The sequence below is a fragment of the Heteronotia binoei genome, chromosome 15 (assembly GCF_032191835.1).
Source record: "Heteronotia binoei isolate CCM8104 ecotype False Entrance Well chromosome 15, APGP_CSIRO_Hbin_v1, whole genome shotgun sequence".
Classification (NCBI taxonomy): Eukaryota; Metazoa; Chordata; class Lepidosauria; order Squamata; family Gekkonidae; genus Heteronotia; species Heteronotia binoei.
Genome location: NC_083237.1, coordinates 4,524,565 through 4,545,551, shown reverse-complemented (window position 1 = coordinate 4,545,551; position 20,987 = coordinate 4,524,565). Strand labels below are relative to the sequence as shown.

The following is a 20,987-nucleotide window of genomic DNA, read 5'->3' as shown; positions in this document are numbered from 1 at the left end:
GGTGGGGGCAGGGGATCCCCCCGGTTTGGAGGCCCTCCCCCCACTTCAGGGTCATCAGAAAGCGGGGGTGGGTGGGAAATGTTGCTAAACATTCCATTATTCCCTATGGAGACCGATTCCCCTAGGGTATAATGGAGAATTGATCCATGGGTACCTGGGACTATGGGGGTGCTGTTTCTTGAGGTAGATGCACCCAATTTGCAGGATAGCACCCGCTGCCTCTCTGCGAAACACCCTCTTCGTTTCTAAAGGATTGGACCAGGGGATCCAATTCTATGAACCCCCAAAGAAGGTGCCCCTATCCTCCATTATTTCCAGTGAAGGGAAGGCATTTAAAAGGTGTGCGGTCCCATTAAATGTGATGGCCAGAACTCCCTTTGAAGTTCATTTATGCTTGTCACACCCTTGTCCCTGGCTCCACCCCCAACGTCTCCTGGCTCCACCTCCAAAGTCTCCTGGCTCCATCCCCAAAGTCTCCTGGCTCCACCCCCAAAGTCCCCAGATATTTCTTGAATTGGTCTTGGCAACCCTACTTCCATCTCAGCACTGAAACTGGCTCAGTAGTGCAGCACTGTGCATGTGGACTACCTCAGGCTCTCAGGCTAGGCAGTTTTGAGAAAGTCCTTTCTCTGCCTGAGACCCTGGGGAGAGGTTGCCAGTCACGCAATCGATGCTGAGCTGGACGGACTGAAGATATGGCAGCTTCATCCACCATACAGATCTCCAAATTAATGACCATTCCAAGCCTCTTTCACTATGCCTTGCTGACATTTCCTCCAATACAACAAACCCGAAACCGCTGTGTTCAATGACGCTACAAAACTATAATGTACAAAAATGATATTCAACAAATACTGACACAATCCTTATTATCCAAATTCAATGTCGATCAAGAGCCATAAGACCCGAATTCTGAATCATGTGAAGCTGTTAAGTTGTGTGATATTGTTAATCGGGACCCCGAAAGGAAGCTATACACAAACTTGTTTTTGAAAGTGTTTGGAATGAGTATATGAAGTAGAATTTTTCTGGAAGGAAATATACCTTACCTGAGGAGGGACCATGGACTGAAACGCGCTTTAAAATCCGGAAATCGCGTAGTGGGGATTCATCACTTTTTTTGAGGCTACTTTTCAAGAATATATTCCTCTGAAGACAACAGTGAACAGTATTAAAAGACTGCTTGAGTGAAGAGCCATGTGGCGCAGAGTGTTAAAGCTGCAGTGCTGCAGTCCTAAGCTCTGCTCATGACCTGAGTTCGATCCCAGCGGAAGCTGGTTTCAGGTAGCCGGCTCCAGGTTGACTCAGCTTTCCATCCTTCCGAGGTCAGTAAAATGAGTCCCCAGCTTGCTGGGGGGAAAGTGTAAATGACTGGGGGAGGCAATGGCAAACCACCCCGTAAAAAAGTCTGCCGTGAAAACGTTGTGAAAGCAATGTCACCCCAGAGTTGGAAATGACTGGTGCTTGCACAGGGGACCTTTCCTTTACTTTCCTGAGTGCTTGGTTGGAAGGACATTACATATTGAATTTGTATAATAAGGATTGTGCCAATGTTTGTTGAATACAATTTTGGTACATTATATTTTTGTAGCGTCATTGAACACAGTTGTTCGGGTTTGTTGTATTCGAGATATTTTTACCGTGCTCCCCTCTTTTGTAACTTTTGACATTTCCTCTAAAGCAGAGGCGTTATAACCCAGAAATAGAAGAATGCAATTAACAAACGCCATAGCTTATTTTTTTTCCCCTCCTTTCTCTGTGAGAGGAGCAAAAAAAGGTAGAGAGGGGAGAGAGAGAGAGAAAGAACACGTTAAAGTGCACAAGAGAGGAAGAAAGTCAAATGAAGGACAAAGGATGCACATCCAGTGTTTGAGGTGTGGGGGAAAGATAATGAAAGGTAAAGGCACAGCGATGGGGCAAAAGGCACGCCTCAGGGGCCTTTTCGCCAGACAGGACTTACCTGGACGGCAGCTACAATGCCTTGGCTGTTAAACAAAAGGAGGAGCAAAGGAACGTGGCTGCCAACTTTTTGCTTCTCCTCGGCCTAAGGACAGCAGGAAGCAAGCGGTCAAAACGTGATGCCGGTGGTAGACGGAAGGGTGCAAAAGGGAAGGATGGGAGAACGCTTGAACAACGAGCGGGTTGGGGGAGAGGAACTAATCGACAGCAGCCATGATCACAAAGTTCCCATGGCTCCATTTCAGAGCCCGCCCCGGAAAGCTGAGGCCAGTGGCAGTGCCCTTGTGCATGCACAGAGTGCCTTTCTCTTATAACGCTGAAAAATAAGAAGGTGGGGAGCTTCCAGGTCAGAGGACATGATGGCCAGATCTCTGCTTAGAAATTAGGTATTCAACCTGTTATAACTTGGGGAGCTGTGATTTGGGTGACATTCCCTTATTTATAGTTATTTTAACATGATCCCTGAAGAAAAAAGCCTTTAGTTTTGGTTTTCATTCGTTATATCGGTTGCTGACTGTGGCTGGTTATGGCCCAGCTGGGCCCAGACCAGGCCTTGCTAAGTTCTAGTAAAATTCTGTTTTTCTACCGAGAGCTGTGGAATTCTTACAGAAATCGCTTTGTTCTCTCAGCGATCACTCTGTGGAGGAGAGCTGGGTGGGTTTCTTTTTTCTGGAGAACGGCGGGGATAAGGGAAAGCGTCGCCCAAGCTGGAGAAGGTGGATGCGCAGACAGAAATGAAAATGTTGGGATGACAACACAGAAGCTGTGATCGAGCTCACAAAAGAAGTGCCAAAAAAAGGACGTGGGAGTTACAACACATTTTGAATCCCTGCATGACCCCCGTGCCACCATCTTAGAGGTTTGGAGGGCCACAATCTCCCTGCTGTTTGATTAGGAATTGGCACTGGAGACAGGACAGAATGCTACAGTCTCCAAGACCAACAGAGGAGGAGGAAAAGGCACAGCTCCTGTGTTGCCTAGCAACGGATGGCTGCCGCATCCCAGTTTCCTAGCAACCACCAATAGGGGAGCAGCGTGGCTGGCAGCGATATGAGGGGGAACTGCCCAGTTTGGCTTTTATTTGACTTTATACCTCATGCATGGCCTTAAATTTTTCTCCAGAATTGTTAATATATTGGCTGTCAAGTAATTTGTTTATTCTCCACCCTATAAGGGATATTTGAATCTTCTGTCCTTTAGATACAAGGAAGAATGATGACTTTTCTAATTTTCCGTGGAGAAACACCATTTTTGGTTTTATTTATTTCATTCTCTTTATTTTAGATCACCCAGAGCCCTGTAGTAGCAGGGACTGGGCGATTCATAATCATCAGCAAGGATGGAATTCTAGCAGGAGCTCCTTTGCATATTAGGCCAAACCCCCCCTGATGTAGCCAATCCTCCTGGAGCTTATAAGAGGCCCTGTAAGAAGAGACTTGTAAGCTCTTGGAGGATTGGCTACATCAGGGGTGTGTGGCCTAATATGCAAAGGAGCTCCTGCTAGAATTCCACCCCTGGGCCACACCCCCTGATGTGGCCAATCTTCTTGCAGGTTATAGTAGACTCTGTAAGAAGAGCCCTGTAAGCTCTTGGAGGATTGGCTACATCAGGGGTGTGTGGCCTAATATGCAAAGGAGCTCTTGCTAGAATTCTACCCCTGATCATCATTTTTCCTCTTCTCCATTTTATTCTCACAACACCCCTGTGAGGTGCCTGAGGGTGTGGTTGGCCCAAGGCCACCCAGCCAGCTTCCACGGCGAAGTAGGGATCTGCATTTATGTCATTCAGATCCTAGACAGAATCGGTGACCACTACACCTTGCCACCACTCAGCATGCTCTGTTTCAGTTCTATAACCAGGGCTCAACCTAACCTCAAAGAAAAAGAAAAGGTCCCCTGTGCAAGCACCAGTCGTTTCCGACTCTGGGGTGACGCTGCTTTCACAACGTTTTCACGGTAGACTTTTGACGGGGTGGTTTGCCATGGCCTTCCCCAGTCTTTGACACTTTCCCCCCAGCAAGCTGGGGACTCATTTGACCGACCTCGGAAGGATGGAAGGCTGAGTCGACCTTAGGCCGGCTACCTGAACCAGCTATCGCTGGGATCGAACTCAGGTCATGAGCAGAGAGTTCAGATCACAGTACTGCAGTACTGCTGCTTTACCACTCTGCGCCACGGGGCTGCTAACCTCAAAGGCACCCATGTATAACTGTTTGCCCCGTGGCATTAGGCTTCCCAATCCCCAGGTCCCAGAGGGGGATCCCCCGGTTTTACAGGCTTCCCCCCTCCCCCAGCCAGCTGGCCGGTTGGGGAAGCCCCATCCCCACAGCCATCATGCACCTCCATGAACAATTCCCATAGGGAATTATGAGGAATTGATCTGCGAGTATCGGGGGCTCTGGGGGGCTGTTTTTTGAGATAGAGGCATAAATTTTCAGTATAGCATCTAGTGCCTCTCCTCAAGATACCTTCCAAGTTTCAAAGAGATTGGACCAGGGGGTCCAATTCTATGAGCCCTCAAAGAAGGTGCCCCTATCCTTCATCATTTCCTATGGAAGGAAGGCATTTAAAAAGATGTGCAGTCCCTTTAAATGTGATGGCCAGAACTCCCTTTAAGTTCAATTATGCTTGTCACACCCTTGGTCTTGGCTCCTCCCCAAAGTCTCCTGGCTCCACCCCCAAAGTCCCCAGATATTTCTTTAATTGGACTTGGCAACCCTACGTGGCATTCAGCACAAAGAAACTGGCGAGAACAAAATAAATGGCCTGATATTTCTCTCCCCACCACTTCCTTTTAAAAAAAGTGTAACCTCTTGACTGGGGGAGAGAGTTCTGGTGAACTCAAAAATTTGCACACTGCTTTGGGCCAACGGAGTAAGTCCTAAGAAAAAGAACCAAGTGGACTATGATTTGCTTTCGATTTTGATCCTGGACCACACCACTTCATCGGCCTTCAGACAGCCCACCTGCCACAGAGTTCACTGACACATCCCTGGGTCTTAGTCACACGCCAGGTTCCAACAAAACCAGCAGCTCAGTGTAGGGACTGCGGCTCAGTGGTAGAGCATCTGCTCAGCATGTCGAAGGCCCCAGCTTCTACTTCCAGCATCTCCGGTTGAAGCCGTAGGTGATATTAAAGACCTCCACCTGAAACCCTGGAGAGCCGCTGAGCATCTAAGCAGGCAATAATGCCCTTGATGGAACAAGGGTCTGATGCAGTATAAGGCAGCTTCGTGTGTTCATGTGTGGGGACTGGAAGACTGGTTGTAGTACTTGGCTCCTAGCAGTCCTGATCACCGATTCCGCCTGCATCCACATGGTGAGGATTCTCCATTCAGGGCCAGCGCGTGGGAGTAGGCCAAGTAGGTGGCTGCCTCGGGTGCCACTTGGCCTAAGGGCACCATGAGGTGCGCCCTCTACCCGCATCTGCTGTTCCACGCGCCCGCTTCCCGCCGCAAGCGCTCGCCCAGCCTTTCCCTGCTTAGAAGGGAGCCGGGCAGAAGGGAGCCAGTCGGGGAGGGCTGGGCTGAAGCAGGGAAGGGCTGGGCTGAGCGCTGGCGCTCGCAGCCTGATGATATCACTTCCAGTGATGTCATCAGGCTGCTCACTTTGCACACGAGAGAGAAGATGAGGGGGCAGAGAACAGACCCTGGCCTAGGGGCGTCAGAACCCCTAGCACCGGGGCCTGTCTCCACTGCATTCTGCATTCAGTGGTCATAGCAAATGCTCAGGCATTTTCATTAGCAGTGGTTCGTCCACACGAGTTTTCCACGAGCTTTCCTTCATCAGCTGCCGTTTTCCCTGACACAGCAACGGAGAGCTTTTTGAGGGCACCCGTTTGTTCGTTTAATTGGTACAATGCAGTGGCGTTATATTATTACAGCACTGCAGCAATTACCAATTTCTGTTTAAAACAAAGCCCTCAAAAACCATCCAGTGACGCAGCAAGGAGTATGGTCACTATGAGGGACTGATGGAAGAAAAATGGAGTTGGTGGGGGAGAGGACCCTTTAAAAAAACATATCTTCCAATCCAGACGGTTTTCTAACTCACTTGGACTGTGTTCTTTCAGGGGGAAAAAGCTGTAGCTGGGGAGAAGCTGCAGCACAGTGATAGAGAATCTGTTTGGAATGCAGAAGGTCTCAGGTTCACGCCGCTTCTTCACTAGCAGTTGCTCCGCCGTTAAGCTTCTGCATTCCCCAGCTCAAGCAATCAATTCCCCACCAGTTGCCGTGCGGGCACATTTTGATCCGCAGCTCCCTCCAATTTCCCCTGCAGCTTCTGGATCTCTAAAAAAACAAGAGCAGGAAGCTGCAAAAGAAACTGGCAGGAGCTGCGGATCAAAATGCACCCATGCGGCAACTGGTGGGGAATTGATTGCTTGAGCGGGGAAAGCAGAAGTTGCTAGCGAGGAATTGGTCTCAGTCTCTGACATCTCCAGTAAAAAAAGGACCAGGCAGGAGGGGTTATGAAAGACCTCCGCCTGAGACCCTGGAAAACCGCTGCCGGTCTGAGTAGACACCTCTGACCTTGACAGACTATGGGTTTGATTTGCACTGTGCTGAATTATGTTCAAAGCAGTTTCGGAAAAGAGTATGTAACAAGGATAGCCAAAACCTAGAAAGTGGACAGCCGGAGGACGACTTTGTGCGGATGCGTCCCAGAGCAGTGCTCCACTTGGGAAGCCAAGGCAGAGGAAAAGATCCCTGAAGAAGCAGCCAGGAGGATATGAAGAACTGGGGTGGGGCAGGGAGCAGGAAAAGTCACGCGGGGGCAGCAAGCAGCACCAGCAAGCAGAGCCCTACTGAGGACACCGATAGGGATGGAGGGGGAGGGAGATCCACGAGGCCCTCCTAGCAGAGACCAGGCTGGGCCTGTCCCTCAAGTCCACTTAAGGCCTGTCCCCCTGCCGCTCTCTGTCGCTGCGCCGCCGGCAACTGACTGCCACTCGGTATGCCAAAATGGTGCCCTTCACGACAAGAAGTGCTGCTGAAGATGGGAGAAGACTAGAGAATGTAGGGAAAGCGGGGAGGCGGGGGAGGAGAGGGGGCTTTTAAACAAAAAAAAATCTCTAAAAGGCAGAGGTGCAAACTGGGAAGTTGGAAAGGAACAGGCCGCGTGAGCAGGTAAGGCTGATGGGTAGAGTTCAATGCACATATTCATTTACTTATTCTGCTTTATTAAAACATTTAGATCCCACCTTTCCTCAGATTTCATGACGACTTACAATAGTTGAAAACATTTTTAGTTCAAAACCAAAAATAAAACAAGCCCCAAATCCTCCCCCACCCCCAAACTAGGATTGCCAAGTCCCCTGCGGCCTCCAGCACCATAGAGTTTCCCTCCCAAATTGCTAGAGCGTCCAGAAAAACCATGGAGTTCTCCCAGAAACTCCGAGAGCAGCCAGCGTGATGACGTCACTTGCAAATGACATTATCGCGCCAGTAATGTCGGAAGGAGAATCCCCTCGCCGGCCCAATGCAGCCCTACCCCCTCAGCAAAAAAAAAAGATGGCTGCCATTCAAACTCCCTCAAAAGCCCTGGAGAGGAAATATGAAAAATTCTTACTTCTGGATTTTTAAAAATTGTTCTGTGGAGGTTTTTTCGTTTGTTCCACATAAATTAGTAAACAGTTCAGGAGATTGTTGCTCCGTTTGTTACAATTACAAATAAATATAATTTTAAAAGTAAATGTTTGTAATAATTGTTTGGATACACTATATTTTTAATATGCTAATTGTGATGATTTCAAGACAAGTAAAATTCTCCATAGTCATATTTTATGTTTTTAAGGTAACAGAATGACGTTTAATCTGGAAAGAAAAAAAAAAAGAAGTCGCATTTTTTTCAATTTTTCTGAAAATTTCTGTTTTTTTTCTGAAAAAAACTGGATTTTTTTTTCTAAGCTTTAAAATTTCAGGAAATTTTACATCTCTAAGTATAAGCTTTTGAGAGTCCGAGCTATCTGATGCAGAGAGCTTTGACTGTCAAAAGCTTATACCTTAAACTCTTGTAGATCTCTAAGGTCGTTGTCAGCCTCCAGGTGGGGCCTGGAGATCTGCCGCTTTTACAACTGATCTCCGGCTGGCAGAGATCAGCTCCCCTGGAGAAAATGGCCGCTTTGAAGGGTGGACTCTATGGCATTGGACCAGGACCAAGCTTCTCTCCTCCCCTCTCCAAACCCCACCCTCTCCTAGCTCCACCCCCAATGTCTCCAGGTATTTTCCAACTCAAACCTGGCAACCCTACTCTAAGGTGCTGCTGGACTTGAACCTAGCCTTTAAACCCTGCAACACCAAATATTTTTGCCCGGGATGGAATTCTAGCAGGAGCTCCTTTGCATATTAGGTCACACACACCCCCAATGTAGCCAATCCTCCAAGAGCTTACAGGGCTCTTTTTTTGTAAGCTCTTGTAGGATTGGCTACATCAGGGGTGTGTGGCCTAATATGCAAAGAAGCCCCTGCTAGAATTCCAAGCTCTTGGAGGTTTGGCTACATCAGGGGTGTGTGGCCTAATATGCAAAGGAGCTCCTGCTAGAATTCCACCCCTGGTTTTGTCAATTCCCCATACTCACCTTACCCATAGCACTTATATAGCTTTTTGTTCCATCCTAGGAGAAACCATTTGGCAGGAGAAGGGGGGTGATGTCCAGTGCCACAAGAGACCTTGGAAAGGGCACGGCACTAGAAGACCCATCTACTGAAAAAAGTTCCCCTCTATGGTTTCCAGCCTCCAGGTGGCAACCGGAGATCTCCCAGAATTACAACTGATCTCCAGACAACATAAAATAGCTCTGGAGAAAATGGCTGTTTCAGAGGGGGGACTCTATGACCGTATAACCTGATGAGGGCTCTCCCTTCACCAAACTCTACCCTTCCCATGCTCCACCTCTCGAAATACTCAGGTATAAAGGGTTGCCAGATAACCGTGTAGAATTATTTAGTCTGCAATATTACTGGAACACTCTACTGTTAAACACTATTGTTGCTTGCAAGAATCAATTTATATGATTAATAAAGAATGTAGTACAACTTAACATACTTTCAAGTTGTAACACTTTACATATATAAGATGAACATTCGCAATATCATTTGCTGGAATAATGTTCACACAGAGTCCACTAGCAATTAGGAAATTAAAGTCTGGTGTAGTGGTGAAGTGTGCAGACTCTTATCTGGGGGAACCGGGGTTGATTCTCCACTCCTCCACTTGCAGCTGCTGAAATGGCCTTGGCTCAGCCATAGCTCTCGCAGAGTTATCCTTGAAAGGGCAATTTCCATGAGAGCTCTCTCAGCCCCACTTACCTTACAGGGTGTCTGTTGTAGGGGAAGAAGATATAGGAGATTGTAAGCCAGAGGGTGCGGTCACACTCACCATTAAATTCATCTGCAACGCACCTCTATTATAATCCACACAACCAATTTCCCGATCAGACAACAGCCAGGCTTCCGTTCTATCCCATGTGGGTCCCGTCGCTGGTCGATCAGAGTGCTCTACCAGACCTCGTTTCATGAGACGTCAATCTGCATTAGCGCAGGCACAGTGATGCCCGCTATCTGCACTATCTAGCAGATCCAGCGTCTCCTCCCTTCTCCACGCGAGACCTCGCACACCCACCATGACCTCGTTCTTGAGGGCGGGGATGCACGTCGCTTTTAAATGGGTCGGATCACTAACAGTTTTGCTAGTCTGCTGGCACTACTTTTCCAGCACGAGCTCTATGCGTGCAGAAAAAAAACCAGGAATTCAAATCAGTTCACATCTAGTTCACATCTAGTTTCAAAAGTGAGTTTTATTTCCGGACATAGGGGCGGGTAAACGATTTATCGAGCCAACATTCGCTCGCTCATTCACTGGCGCAGTGATATCACTTGCAGGGGGCTTTGGACGGGAAGCGGTGGTGCACTTCCAACGAGTCACCAACAATGGAGCGTTCAAACAGAGAAATTCCGCTCAGGAACCGTCAGAAGAATTTTCTTCCGGATTTAAAGCAGTATCAAATTAGTCTGCGGGACTCTAACGAGCTAACCACCATTCGCAGATGCTGACGTTTGGACAACCGCTTAAAATCCAACATGCTTCCGGACTCCACTCATGCCCGTAGTGGGATTTTCTGAATGTCTGACCTCACCCTCTGAGTCTCTGATTCAGAGAGAAGGACAGGCTATAAATCTGCAAATAATCTTCTCCTTCTTCATCTTAATCCTCTTCTTAATACTGAAAAGTATACAGTGAATCAATTTCTCAAGGCTCAAGAGGTTCTCTCATGCGGCGTTAAAGCCTTGAGAAATTGATTCACTGTTTTTTGTGCCTACAATGAACTGAGCATTGGTTCCAGAATAATTAAGTGAATTGTCGGACGAAGGATGCTACCGAAACCTGCCTATTTTTACCGGAAGTATGTCACTTTCACTTTTATTCAGGAAAGAATCGCTAGCACCTTTTGAACTTTTCAGTATTAAGAAAATGATTAATTTTCTAATTGCTAGTAGACTCTGTGTGAGCATTATTCCAACAAACGATATTGTGAATGTTCATCTTATATATGTAAAGTATTCCACATGAATGTATGTTAAGTTGTACTACATTCTTTATTAATCATATAAATTGATTCTTGTAAGCAACAATAGTGTTTAAGTAGGGCAGGGGTGGGGAACCTTTTTTCTGCCGAGGGCCATATAAATATTTATAACATCATTCCCGGGCCATAAAAAATTATCAAGTTAAAAAATAGCACTCCGCTGAGGGAGAATGATTCAGGCTGGCAAAATTAATGCAAATAATTGTTTTTCTATTTGAAGGCATGTGGGGAGAGCCTAATCTGGCACACACACATGGCCCGCCGCCATAGGCAAATGCCTAGGTCCAGGGCTTTTTTGTAGAAAAAGCCCAGCAGGAACTCAGTAGCATATTAGACCACATCCTCTAATATTAGCATATTAGGTCATACACTCATTAGCATACTAGGCCACACCCTCTGGGATAATCAAATGCAAACTGAACTGTGACCGTAACTTTTCCAGGCCTTGCAACAATTCTGGCCGGCCAGTAGGCTTCCCAAATCCCCCGCCTGAGCGGGGCCCCCCAATCTGGAGCCTCCTTCCCCCGCTCACCAAAAATCCAAAAAGCGGGGGGGGGGGGAATGGCACCCACCCAGCCCCGATCCCAGCAGCTTCTCCTTGCCCTTCCCTTCCCACCCAGCCCCAATCGCAGCAGCCTTTCTTCCATTTTCCCAGGCTGCTTCCCGCCCCAGTCAGCTGGCTGGAGGGGGGGGGGGGAAGGGAAGCCCCGCCCAGCCTGCAAAGGACCATGTGCCTTTGCACCTCCAGAGGCTTGACTTGAAAGGCTTCAATGGTGTGTCTGTGTTGCTGTGAAGAAGCTGGCAGCAACTGGTGAGTAGAGAGGCCAATCCCCTGCTTCAGACTCGCCAGAAACGGGGTGGGGAGAGAGGGAAACGTCTTCATTATTCCCTATGCGGAGATCGATTCTCATAGGGTATAATGGGGAATTGTTCTGGAGGTTTCGGGGGCTCTGGGAGAGCTGTTTTTTGAGGTAGAGGCACCAAATTTTCAATATAGTATGTAGTGCCTCTCCCCAAAGTACCCCCCAAGTTTCAAAACGATTGGACCAGGGGATCCAATTCTATGAGCCCCAAAAGAAGGTGCCCCTATCCATTATTTCCTATGGAAGGAAGGCATTTAAAAAGGTGTGCTGTCCCTTTAAATGTGATGGCCAGAACTCTCTTGGAGTTCAATTATGCTTGTCACACCCTTGTTCCTGGCTCCGCCCCAAATGTCTCCTGGCTCCACCCCCAAAGTCTCCTGGATCCACCCCCAAAGTCCCCAGATATTTCTTGAATTGGACTTGGCAACCCTACCGGCCAGTCAGGCCCCAGGGAGGCTGCCACATGGCTCAGTTCGGCCCAGCAATCCCCGAGGGCCACACCAAGTGACCTTGAGGGCCATATACAGCCCTCGGGAAAGAGGTTCCCCACCCCTGAAATAGAGTGTTCCAATAACATTGCAGACTAAATAATAACTCTATGTGGTTGTATCCAGGTCCTCAACTTCACCGTGTTCCTTTCCCTTATTTGCCAGTCTCCAGGTAGTGGCTGGAGATCTCTTACAACATATCTCTAGACCACAGAGATCAGTTCACCTGAGGAAAATGGCCACTCTGGAAGGTGGAGTCTATGGCATCATACCCCAAAGAAGTCCCTCCCCTCCCGACACCCTCCATCCCCAAAATCTCCAGGTATTTCCCAGTCTGGAGCTGGCAACCCTACTCCCTCCCCATCCACCCCACTCCCCACACAACCAGTAACCGGAAAACAGGAGAGCGGGACTGAGCACAATGCGGGGAGGGACACGCCATTACCTCAGCCACGGCAACGTTGCTGTTATCCGCATTTGCTGTCACGCTCTTGAGACTTTTCATGTCCGAATTGCTCCTTCCAGCAAGACTAGAATGGCTGTCATCCACTTTCTGGGAGAAAGAAGAAGATGATATTGGATTTATATCCCGTCCTCCACTCCGAAGAGTCTCAGAGCGGCTCACAATCTCCTTTACCTCCCCCCCCCCACAACAGACACCCTGTGAGGTAGATGAAGATATTGGATTTATATCCCGCCCTCCACTCCGGAGAGTCTCAGAGCGGCTCACAATCTCCTTTCCCTTCCTCCCCCACAACAGACACCCTGTGAGGTAGATGAAGATATTGGATTTATATCCCGCCCTCCACTCCGAAGAGTCTCAGAGCGGCTCACAATCTCCTCTACCTTCCTCCCCCACAACAGACACCCTGTGAGGTAGATGAAGATATTGGATTTATATCCCGCCCTCCACTCCGAAGAGTCTCAGAGCGGCTCACAATCTCCTTTACCTTCCTCCCCCACAACAGACACCCTGTGAGGTAGATGAAGATATTGGATTTATATCCCGCCCTCCACTCCGAAGAGTCTCAGAGCGGCTCACAATCTCCTTTACCTTCCTCCCCCACAACAGACACCCTGTGAGGTAGATGAAGATATTGGATTATATCCCACCCTCTACTCTGGAGAGTCTCAGAGCGGCTCACAATCTCCTTTGCCTTCCTCCCCCACAACAGAGCGGCTCACAATCTCCATTATCTTCCTCCCCCCCCCCACAACAGACACCCTGTGAGGTGGGTGGGGCTGAGAGGGCACTCACAGCAGCTGCCCTTTCAAGGACAACCTCTGCCTGAGCTGTGGCTGACCCAAGGCCATGCTAGCAAGTGCAAGTGGAGGAGTGGGGAATCAAACCTTGTTCTCCCAGATAAGAGTCCACACACTTAAGGAGGAGATGTCACAGGTTAAACTCAGGAGTCAGGACCTACTTTCTCTTAACTAACAAAGGGAAACACTTTGATCTATGACGTGTTGTTTCTGGCAGACCCCATGGCCCTCTACACGGCACCTATCGCCAGATACCTCTGATCTGGCCACCACCCATGTCCACCAGTGTCCGGTGGCCAGAATTTGACTGAACATGTCCTTCTGCCCCCTGCAGTTTTTCTACCAGTGCCGGATTAAACCCTGTGGAGGCCCCTAGGCAGTCAAAATCTCAGGGGCCCCTTGCAAATTATCTGAGTCAGAGCGCCTGCTAGGGTTGCCAATCCCCAGGTGGGGGCACGGAATCCCCCGGTTTGGAGGCCCTCCCCCCATTTCAGGGTCGTCAGAAAGCGGGGGGAGGGGAGGGAAATGTCTGCTGGGAACTCTATTATTCCCTATGGAGATTTATTCCCATAGAAAATCATGGAGAAGTGATCCGCGGGTATCTGAGGCTCTGGGGGGGGGCTGTCTTTTGGGGTAGAGGCACCAAATTTTCAGTATACCATCTAGTGCCTCTCCCCAAAACACCCCCCAAGTTTCAAAAAGATTCGACCAGGGGGTCCAATTCTATGAGCCCCAAAAGAAGGTGCCCCTATCCTTCATTATTTCCTATGGAAGGAAGGAATTGAAAAGGTGTGCCATCCCTTTAAATGTGAGGGCCAGAACTCCCTTTGGAGTTCAATTATGCTTGTCACAGCCTTGATCTTGGCTCCACCCCCAAAGTCTCCTGGCTTCACCCCCAAAGTCCCCAGATATTTGAATTGGACGTGGCAACCCTAGCGCCTGCCCAGCCACCCACAGCCAATGCTGCAGCCCGCAGACACTTTCTCAAAAGCCCCTTTTACTACGCTGCAGGGGAGAGGCAGAGAGAGGCAAACTTGGCGAGGACGCCAGCAGCAGCCGCACCAGGCAAGTCAGAGGAAGAGCGGCTCAGTTGCTGGCTGCACATGCAGGCCGGGAGGGCTGCAAGCAGGGGGGGAAACTGGGGGGGGGGAGGTGCCTACTTGGCCTGATTGTTAATACAGCCCTGTTTTATACAAACCACCCTTCATTCAAGCCTTTGGTGTGGCCACACACACTCCTTTGCTGCCCTTTATTCGTTGTTGACTTTGGAACGGACCCTCTTTCCACTCCGTCATCAGCCACAATCCGCTCGTCCCCCAAAGGTACCCCCCACAACAGCCTCCGTTCACCTTCTTGCTGCTCTGCATGTTAATGAAGGTCAAGTCGTCCATGGTGAGAATCATCTTATTGGGTCCTTTCATGAGCTGGGCATGTTGGATGTAGCGCCTGCGGGGATCAACACAAACAGAGCAGAAAATGCAAGACGTGAAAACAGCCAGAGAAACTGCAAGGAGTGTGTTACTGCAGGGGTGGCCAACGGTAGCTCTCCAGATGTTTTTTCCCCTACAACTGGGGCTGATGAGAGTTGTGGGCAAAAAAACATCTGGAGAGCTACCGTTGGTCACCCCTGTGTTACAGGATCCCAGCGGCTTCCGGCAGCTGCACCCCCCGCGCCCCTCGTCACAGCAGACGATTGGCTGGCTCACCTGATATAGAAACTGAGGAAAATCCCAAACATGACCAAGAATATGACCAAAACGAATAGGAGGACAATGTAACTGGCATCCACCCCTAAACGAAAACAAAAAGGAAGTGTTAGGACCACTGAGGGATTTGATTTAACCCACAGTCTGACCATGCTGTCCACAGAAATACAGTACCATTTCCTCTCTCCTCTTAGCCCTTTCCTGTTTCCTCTGAGGGGAAAAGAACCTAGACAACTTTTCCAGCAGCGTACCTGGTTGTACAGCACCTTCAAACTCTAGCGGACGGGACTCTGGGGAGGGACGGTGGCTCAGTGGTAGAGCATCTGCTTGGTAAGCAGAAGGTCCCAGGTTCAATCCCTGGCATCTCCAAGTAAAAAGGGTCCAGGCAAGTAGGCGTGAAAACCTCAGCTTGAGACCCTGGAGAGCAACTGCCAGTCTGAGTGGACAAGACTGACTTGGATGGACCCAGGACAGTCTGGTTCAGTAGAAGGCAGCTTCATATGTTCATAGATATCAGAATTTTCTTCTTTCTTCTTTCCACCACCTGACAGTGCCGGATTAAACCCTGTGGAGGCCCCTAGGCGGTCGAAATCTTGGGGGGCCCCCTTGCAAATTATATCAGTCTGAGTGCCTGCCCCACCGCCCACGGCCCCCGCTGCAGCCACCTTCTCAAAAGCCCCTTTGACAAAGCTGTGGAGAAGAAGTAGAGAGAGGCAAACTTGGTGACGACGCCAGCAGCAGCCACACCAGGCAAGTCGGGCAAAGAGCAGCTCAGTTGCTGGCTGCTTGTGCAGCAGTGCCGGATTAAACCCCGTGGGGGTCCCTAGGCAGTCGAAACCTTGGGGGGCCGCCTTACAAATTATGTGGGAGTCTGACAGCCTGCCCCACCACCCATGGCCCCCACTGCAGCCTGCAGGCCCCTTCTCCAGAGCCCCTTGGACAAAGCTGCAGGGGAGAGGCAGAGAGAGGCAAACTTGGCGACGACGCCAGCAGCGGCCACACCAGGCAAGTCGGGCAAAGAGCAGCTCAGTTGCTGGCTGAATGTGCAGGCTGGGAGGGCTACGGTTGCCAAGTCCAATTCAAGAAATATCTGCGGACTTTGGGGGTGGGGCCAGCAGACTTTAGGGGTGGAGCCAGGAACAAGGCTGTGACAAGCATAATTGAATTCCAAAGGGAATTCTGGCCACATTTAATGGGATGATGTTCCTTTTCAATGCCTTCCCTCCATTGGAAATAATGGATAGGGGCACCTTCTTTGGGGGCTCAAAGAATTGGACCCCCTGGTCCAAACCTTTTGAAACCTGGAGGGTATTTCGAAGAGGGGCATCAGATGCTATGCTGAAAATATGGTGCCTCTACCTCAAAAAACAGTTCCCCCAGATACCCGCAGATCAATTCACCATTATACCCTACGGGCATCGGTCTCCATAGGGAATCATGGAGTGTTTAGCAGACACTTCCCTCCCTGCCCCTTGCTTCCTGATGACCCTGTAGTGGGGGAGAGGGCCTCCAAACCAGGGGATCCCCTGCCCCCACCTGGGGATTGGCAACCCTAGCTACAAGCAGGGGCGAAAACGGGGAAAGCCTGCCAAGGGCCCCTAAAGGCGTGGGGCCCCATAAACCAGTACCTACTTGGCCTAATTGTTAATCCAGCTCTGTTGTGCAGGCTGGAAAGGCTGCAAGCAGGGGGGAAACCGGGGTGGGGGGGGAGCCAGCCTGGGGCTCCATAGGCCAGTGCCTATTTGGCCTAATTGTTAATCCAGCTCTGTTGTGCAGGTTGGAAGGGCTGCAAGCAGGGGGGAAACCGGGGGGGGGGGAGCCAGCCTGGGGCCGCTAAAGGCGTGGGGCCCTATAGGCCAGTGCCTACTTGGCCTAATTGTTATTCCGGCTCTGGGCCTAACCAACAGAGGGAGGCCTGGGAACAGAGCTTGCTATCCCTCCCTCTTTCAGCGCTCACCCCCAGTGCAGATGGCAAGGGAATCAAACCAGCAGCTAGAGTCAGTGTTCGGCATTGAACTGTGAGGCCAATGGACAGTATGCCCAAAATGGCGCAGGGTACGAGCGGCCAGATCCACGCTGTAGGTGGGCCAAAGGCGGTTGCCCCTGCCGTCAGTGTCCAGGATGACGTAGGGGAGCACGGCGTCTCCATGTTCGTTGGCCGCAAGCGTCTGGCTGAAGCCTTCGAGATGGAAGTCCTTGGCCTTTTCGGCGATGGTGGCGCCCATCACCCACTTCCCAGACCGTTGAGCACTGTCCACTGCCTTGGCCAGGAAGTAGATAGAGTTGAAGATGGTACCGAACAGGGGGTGCACCTGCAGAGAGAGAGGCGAGGGAGACTGACGGTGGAAGGTTTACCTGGATGCTGTAGCCCAAACTTAATCCTGACAAAAGGGAGGCGCTACCGGTGGGGAAAAGGTCTGACACAGGAAATGAGATCTCCTCTGTTCTGGATGGGGCTGCATTCCCACTAAAGAAGCAGTTTTGTAGCTTGCGGGGGGGGGGGTGCTCCTAGACCCAGGCTTCCTGTTGGATAGACAGGTGGCAGCAGCACACAGGGTGTCTTTTAGTAGCTGTGCCAGTGAGCCACCTGTGTGTCCCTTCCTGGCTAGAAAAGATCTTGCCACTGTAATGGTTGCCTTGGTCACATCAGTATTAGATTACTCAGGGGTGGCCAGCGGTACCTCTCCAGATGGTTGGGGTTTTTTGCCTACAACTCCCATCAGCCCCAGCCAGCACGGCCAATGGCTGGGGCTGATGGGAGTTGTAGGCAAAAAACATCTGGAGAGCTACCGTTGACCACCCCTGGTTTACTGCAATGTGCTCTATGTGAGGCTGGCTGCCCTGGAAGACTGTCCAGATGCTACTGCTGGGACATCTGCACTGGCTTGCAATATGTTTCCATACTGGCTGGCTTGAAGAAGGCATTTCTCTCTTTACATCCATACTGGCTGGTAGCTTGGAAAATGCATTTAAAGTTGCTTTCTTTCCACCACTCCTTCCTTCCTTCCTTCCTTCCTTCCTTCCTTCCTTCCTTCCTTCCTTCCTTCCTTCCTTCCTTCCTCCCTTCCTTCCTCCTTCCTGCCCCCTCCCTCCTCCCCTTCCTTCCTTCCTTCCAGCAGCGGAGAGAGCGGGGGCAGCCAGAGCGGGGGGTCCTCCATCAGAAATTTTATTCTGCGCCCCCCCCCCCCCCACCTAAACTTTTCTAGCTACGGGCCTGTCTTACGTTGATGTACTTTCCAACTGTGCGAACTGGCCAAATCCAGCTGGAAAGTGCACTGGAAGCGGATTTGAAGTGGATTATTTAGCATGTGTGAGCCCAGCCTTTAAGTCAGCTGCCACTCAACAGCACTTTCCGCCACCACGGAAGGTGCAGGATTACATACACCATTACACACCTCACGCATGATGGCAAGCCCAAGAGCGTGTAGCCCAGGGGTAGGGAACGTTGGCTCTCCAGATGTTTTTTGCCTACAACTCCCATCAGCCCCAGCCATTGGCCATGCTGGCTGGGGCTGATGGGAGTTGTAGGCAAAAAAAAATCTGAAGACCCAACGTTCCCTACCCCTGGTATAGCCCGATGCACAGTGGGGCCTCATATGTTTTAAGACATCCTCTCCCAACCGCCCCACATTCCCCACTCTGCTCCCCTTCCCCCTCGCCCAGCGGCTGCACCTCCTCGGTGTTGATGTGGGTGGGGATTTCCCCCTTCTCTTGGGCTTCCCGAATGGCCTTTCTGAAGGGGACTTCTGGGGAGTCGATGGTGACGGTGAGCACGGCGTCGTACGCCAGTCGCAGTTTGCTGTTCTCGTCCAGTATGGGGTAGGGCTCCTCGTAGGGCATGCTGTAAGTCAGGGCATCATAGGGGAGGAAAACGTAGGTCCCATCGATCATACTCAGCTCTTCGGCCTTCTCCAGCAAGACTTTTTCCTGACGGCCGCCCAGCAGAGCAGAATGCATGCACATGATGATCACTGGAGAGGAGAGGGCAAGGAGGAAGAGGAGGAGGAGAAGGAAAGAATCATGCAGAAGGGCATATTGGAAATGGCAGGAAGGCCAAACAGGCTAAGGAGAAAGGGCAGGTACAGTCCATAACGTGTTGGGAGTTCACCTGAACCCCAGAACTTGTGAGAACATGCTAAGGAAGGTGTCCCAAGAATTTCCGAGCCTGCAGGGACTTTTGGATCTCTGACACAGGGCAGGGGGCACAACTACAAAATGGCTGCCGCAGGAGGCAGGACCAAACCACGTAATGGCTGCAGCAGGAGGTAGAGCCAAACTCGTAAGAACATAAGAGAAGCCATGTTGGATCAGGCCGATGGCTCATCCAGTCCAACACTCTGTGTCACATAAGAACAGAAGAGAAGCCATGCTGGATCAGGCCGATGGCTCATCCAGTCCAACACTCTGTGTCACATAAGAACATAAGAGAAGCCATGTTGGATCAGGCCGATGGCTCATCCAGTCCAACACTCTGTGTCACACAGTGGCCAAAACCCAGGTGTCATCAGGAGGTCCATCAGTGGGGCCAGGACACTAGATGCCCTCCCACTGTTGCCCCCTCCCAAGCACCAAGAATACAGAGCATCTCTGCCCCACACAGAGAATTCCATCTATAAGAACATAAGAGAAGCCATGTTGGATCAGGGCAATGGCCCATCCAGTCCAACACTCTGTGTCACACAGAGGCCAAAAAACCCAGGTCCCATCAGGTGGTCCACCAGTGGGGCCAGGACACTAGAAGGCCTCCCACTGTTTCCTCCCCCCCCCCACCCCAAACACCAAGAAAACAGCATCACTGCCCGAGACATAAGAACATAAGAGAAGCCATGTTGGATCAGGCCAATGGCCCATCCAGTCCAGCACTCTGTGTCACATAAGAACATAAGAGGAGCCATGTTGGATCAGGCCAGTGGCCCATCCAGTCCAACACTCTGTGTCACGTAAGAGAAGCCATGTTGGATCAGGCCAATGGCCCATCCAGTCCAACACTCTGTGTCACATAAGGACATAAGAGAAGCATGTTGGATCAGGCCAGTGGCCCATCCAGTCCAACACTCTGTGTCACGTAAGAGAAGCCATGTTGGATCAGGCCAATGGCCCATCCAGTCCAACACTCTGTGTCACATAAGGACATAAGAGAAGCATGTTGGATCAGGCCAACGGCCCATCCAATCCAACACTCTGTGTCACATAAGAACAGAAGAGAAGCCATGTTGGATCAGGCCAATGGCCCCTCCAGTCCAACACTCTGTGTCACATAAGAGAAGCCATGTTGGATCAGGCCAATGGCCCCTCCAGTCCAACACTCTGTGTAACGTAAGAGAAGCCATGTTGGATCAGGCCAATGGCCCATCCAGTCCAACACTCTGTGTCACATAAGGACATAAGAGAAGCATGTTGGATCAGGCCAATTGCCCATCCAATCCAACACTCTGTGTCACATAAGAACAGAAGAGAAGCCATGTTGGATCAGGCCAATGGCCCCTCCAGTCCAACACTCTGTGTCACATAACATAAGAGAAGCCCTGTTGGATCAGGCCAGTGGACCATCCAGTCCAACATTCTGTGTCACATAAGAACATAAGAGAAGCCATGCTGGATCAGGCCAATGGCCCATCCAATCCAACACTCTGTGTCACATAAGCACAGAAGAGAAGCCATGCTGGATCAGGCCAATGGCCCCTCCAGTCCAACACTCTGTGTCACATAAGAACATAAGAGAAGCCATGCTGGATCAGGCCAATGGCCCCTCCAGTCCAACACTCTGAGTCACACAGTGGCCAAAAAAACCAGGGGCCATCAGAAGATCCATCAGTGGGGCCAGGACACTAGCAGCTGTGAGAAATGGCTTTGGGCTTGGAAGACCACCTCAGGGGCAGGAAGGTTTCCTGTCACTCTCCCTCAGTCACATTCTGAGCTGAAGCAACACTGGTGGTGGGGTGGGGGAGCCTTCTCTGTTTCTGCTGTACCACATGGAGTATTTGTATGCCCACGGAGCTGCAGAACGGGGAAATAACTCCCCTCAACGCTTTGTCAGTGCAAAAAATAGCTGGGGAGGGGAAGGAAGGAAGGAAAGCGGCTGGCTTCTGGCAACTCCTGCCCACCTTCTATAGAGTGAGGACAGG

At 50.5% G+C, this 20,987-nt stretch overlaps 1 protein-coding gene across 1 annotated transcript in view; it reads right to left on the bottom strand.

Annotated features, from left to right (window-relative positions):
- The window catches only part of GUCY2D (guanylate cyclase 2D, retinal), a 58,230-nt gene that overhangs the window by 25,635 nt on the left and 11,608 nt on the right, over positions 1-20,987 (bottom strand). The window contains exons 2-7 of the mRNA XM_060256073.1: positions 18,535-18,833; positions 16,820-17,174; positions 14,863-14,947; positions 14,506-14,602; positions 12,339-12,446; positions 1,961-2,044 (exon numbers count right to left, since the gene is read on the bottom strand). Of these exons, the coding sequence (XP_060112056.1) occupies positions 1,961-2,044; positions 12,339-12,446; positions 14,506-14,602; positions 14,863-14,947; positions 16,820-17,174; positions 18,535-18,833 (1,028 nt within the window). The remainder of the gene's footprint in view (positions 1-1,960; positions 2,045-12,338; positions 12,447-14,505; positions 14,603-14,862; positions 14,948-16,819; positions 17,175-18,534; positions 18,834-20,987) is intronic.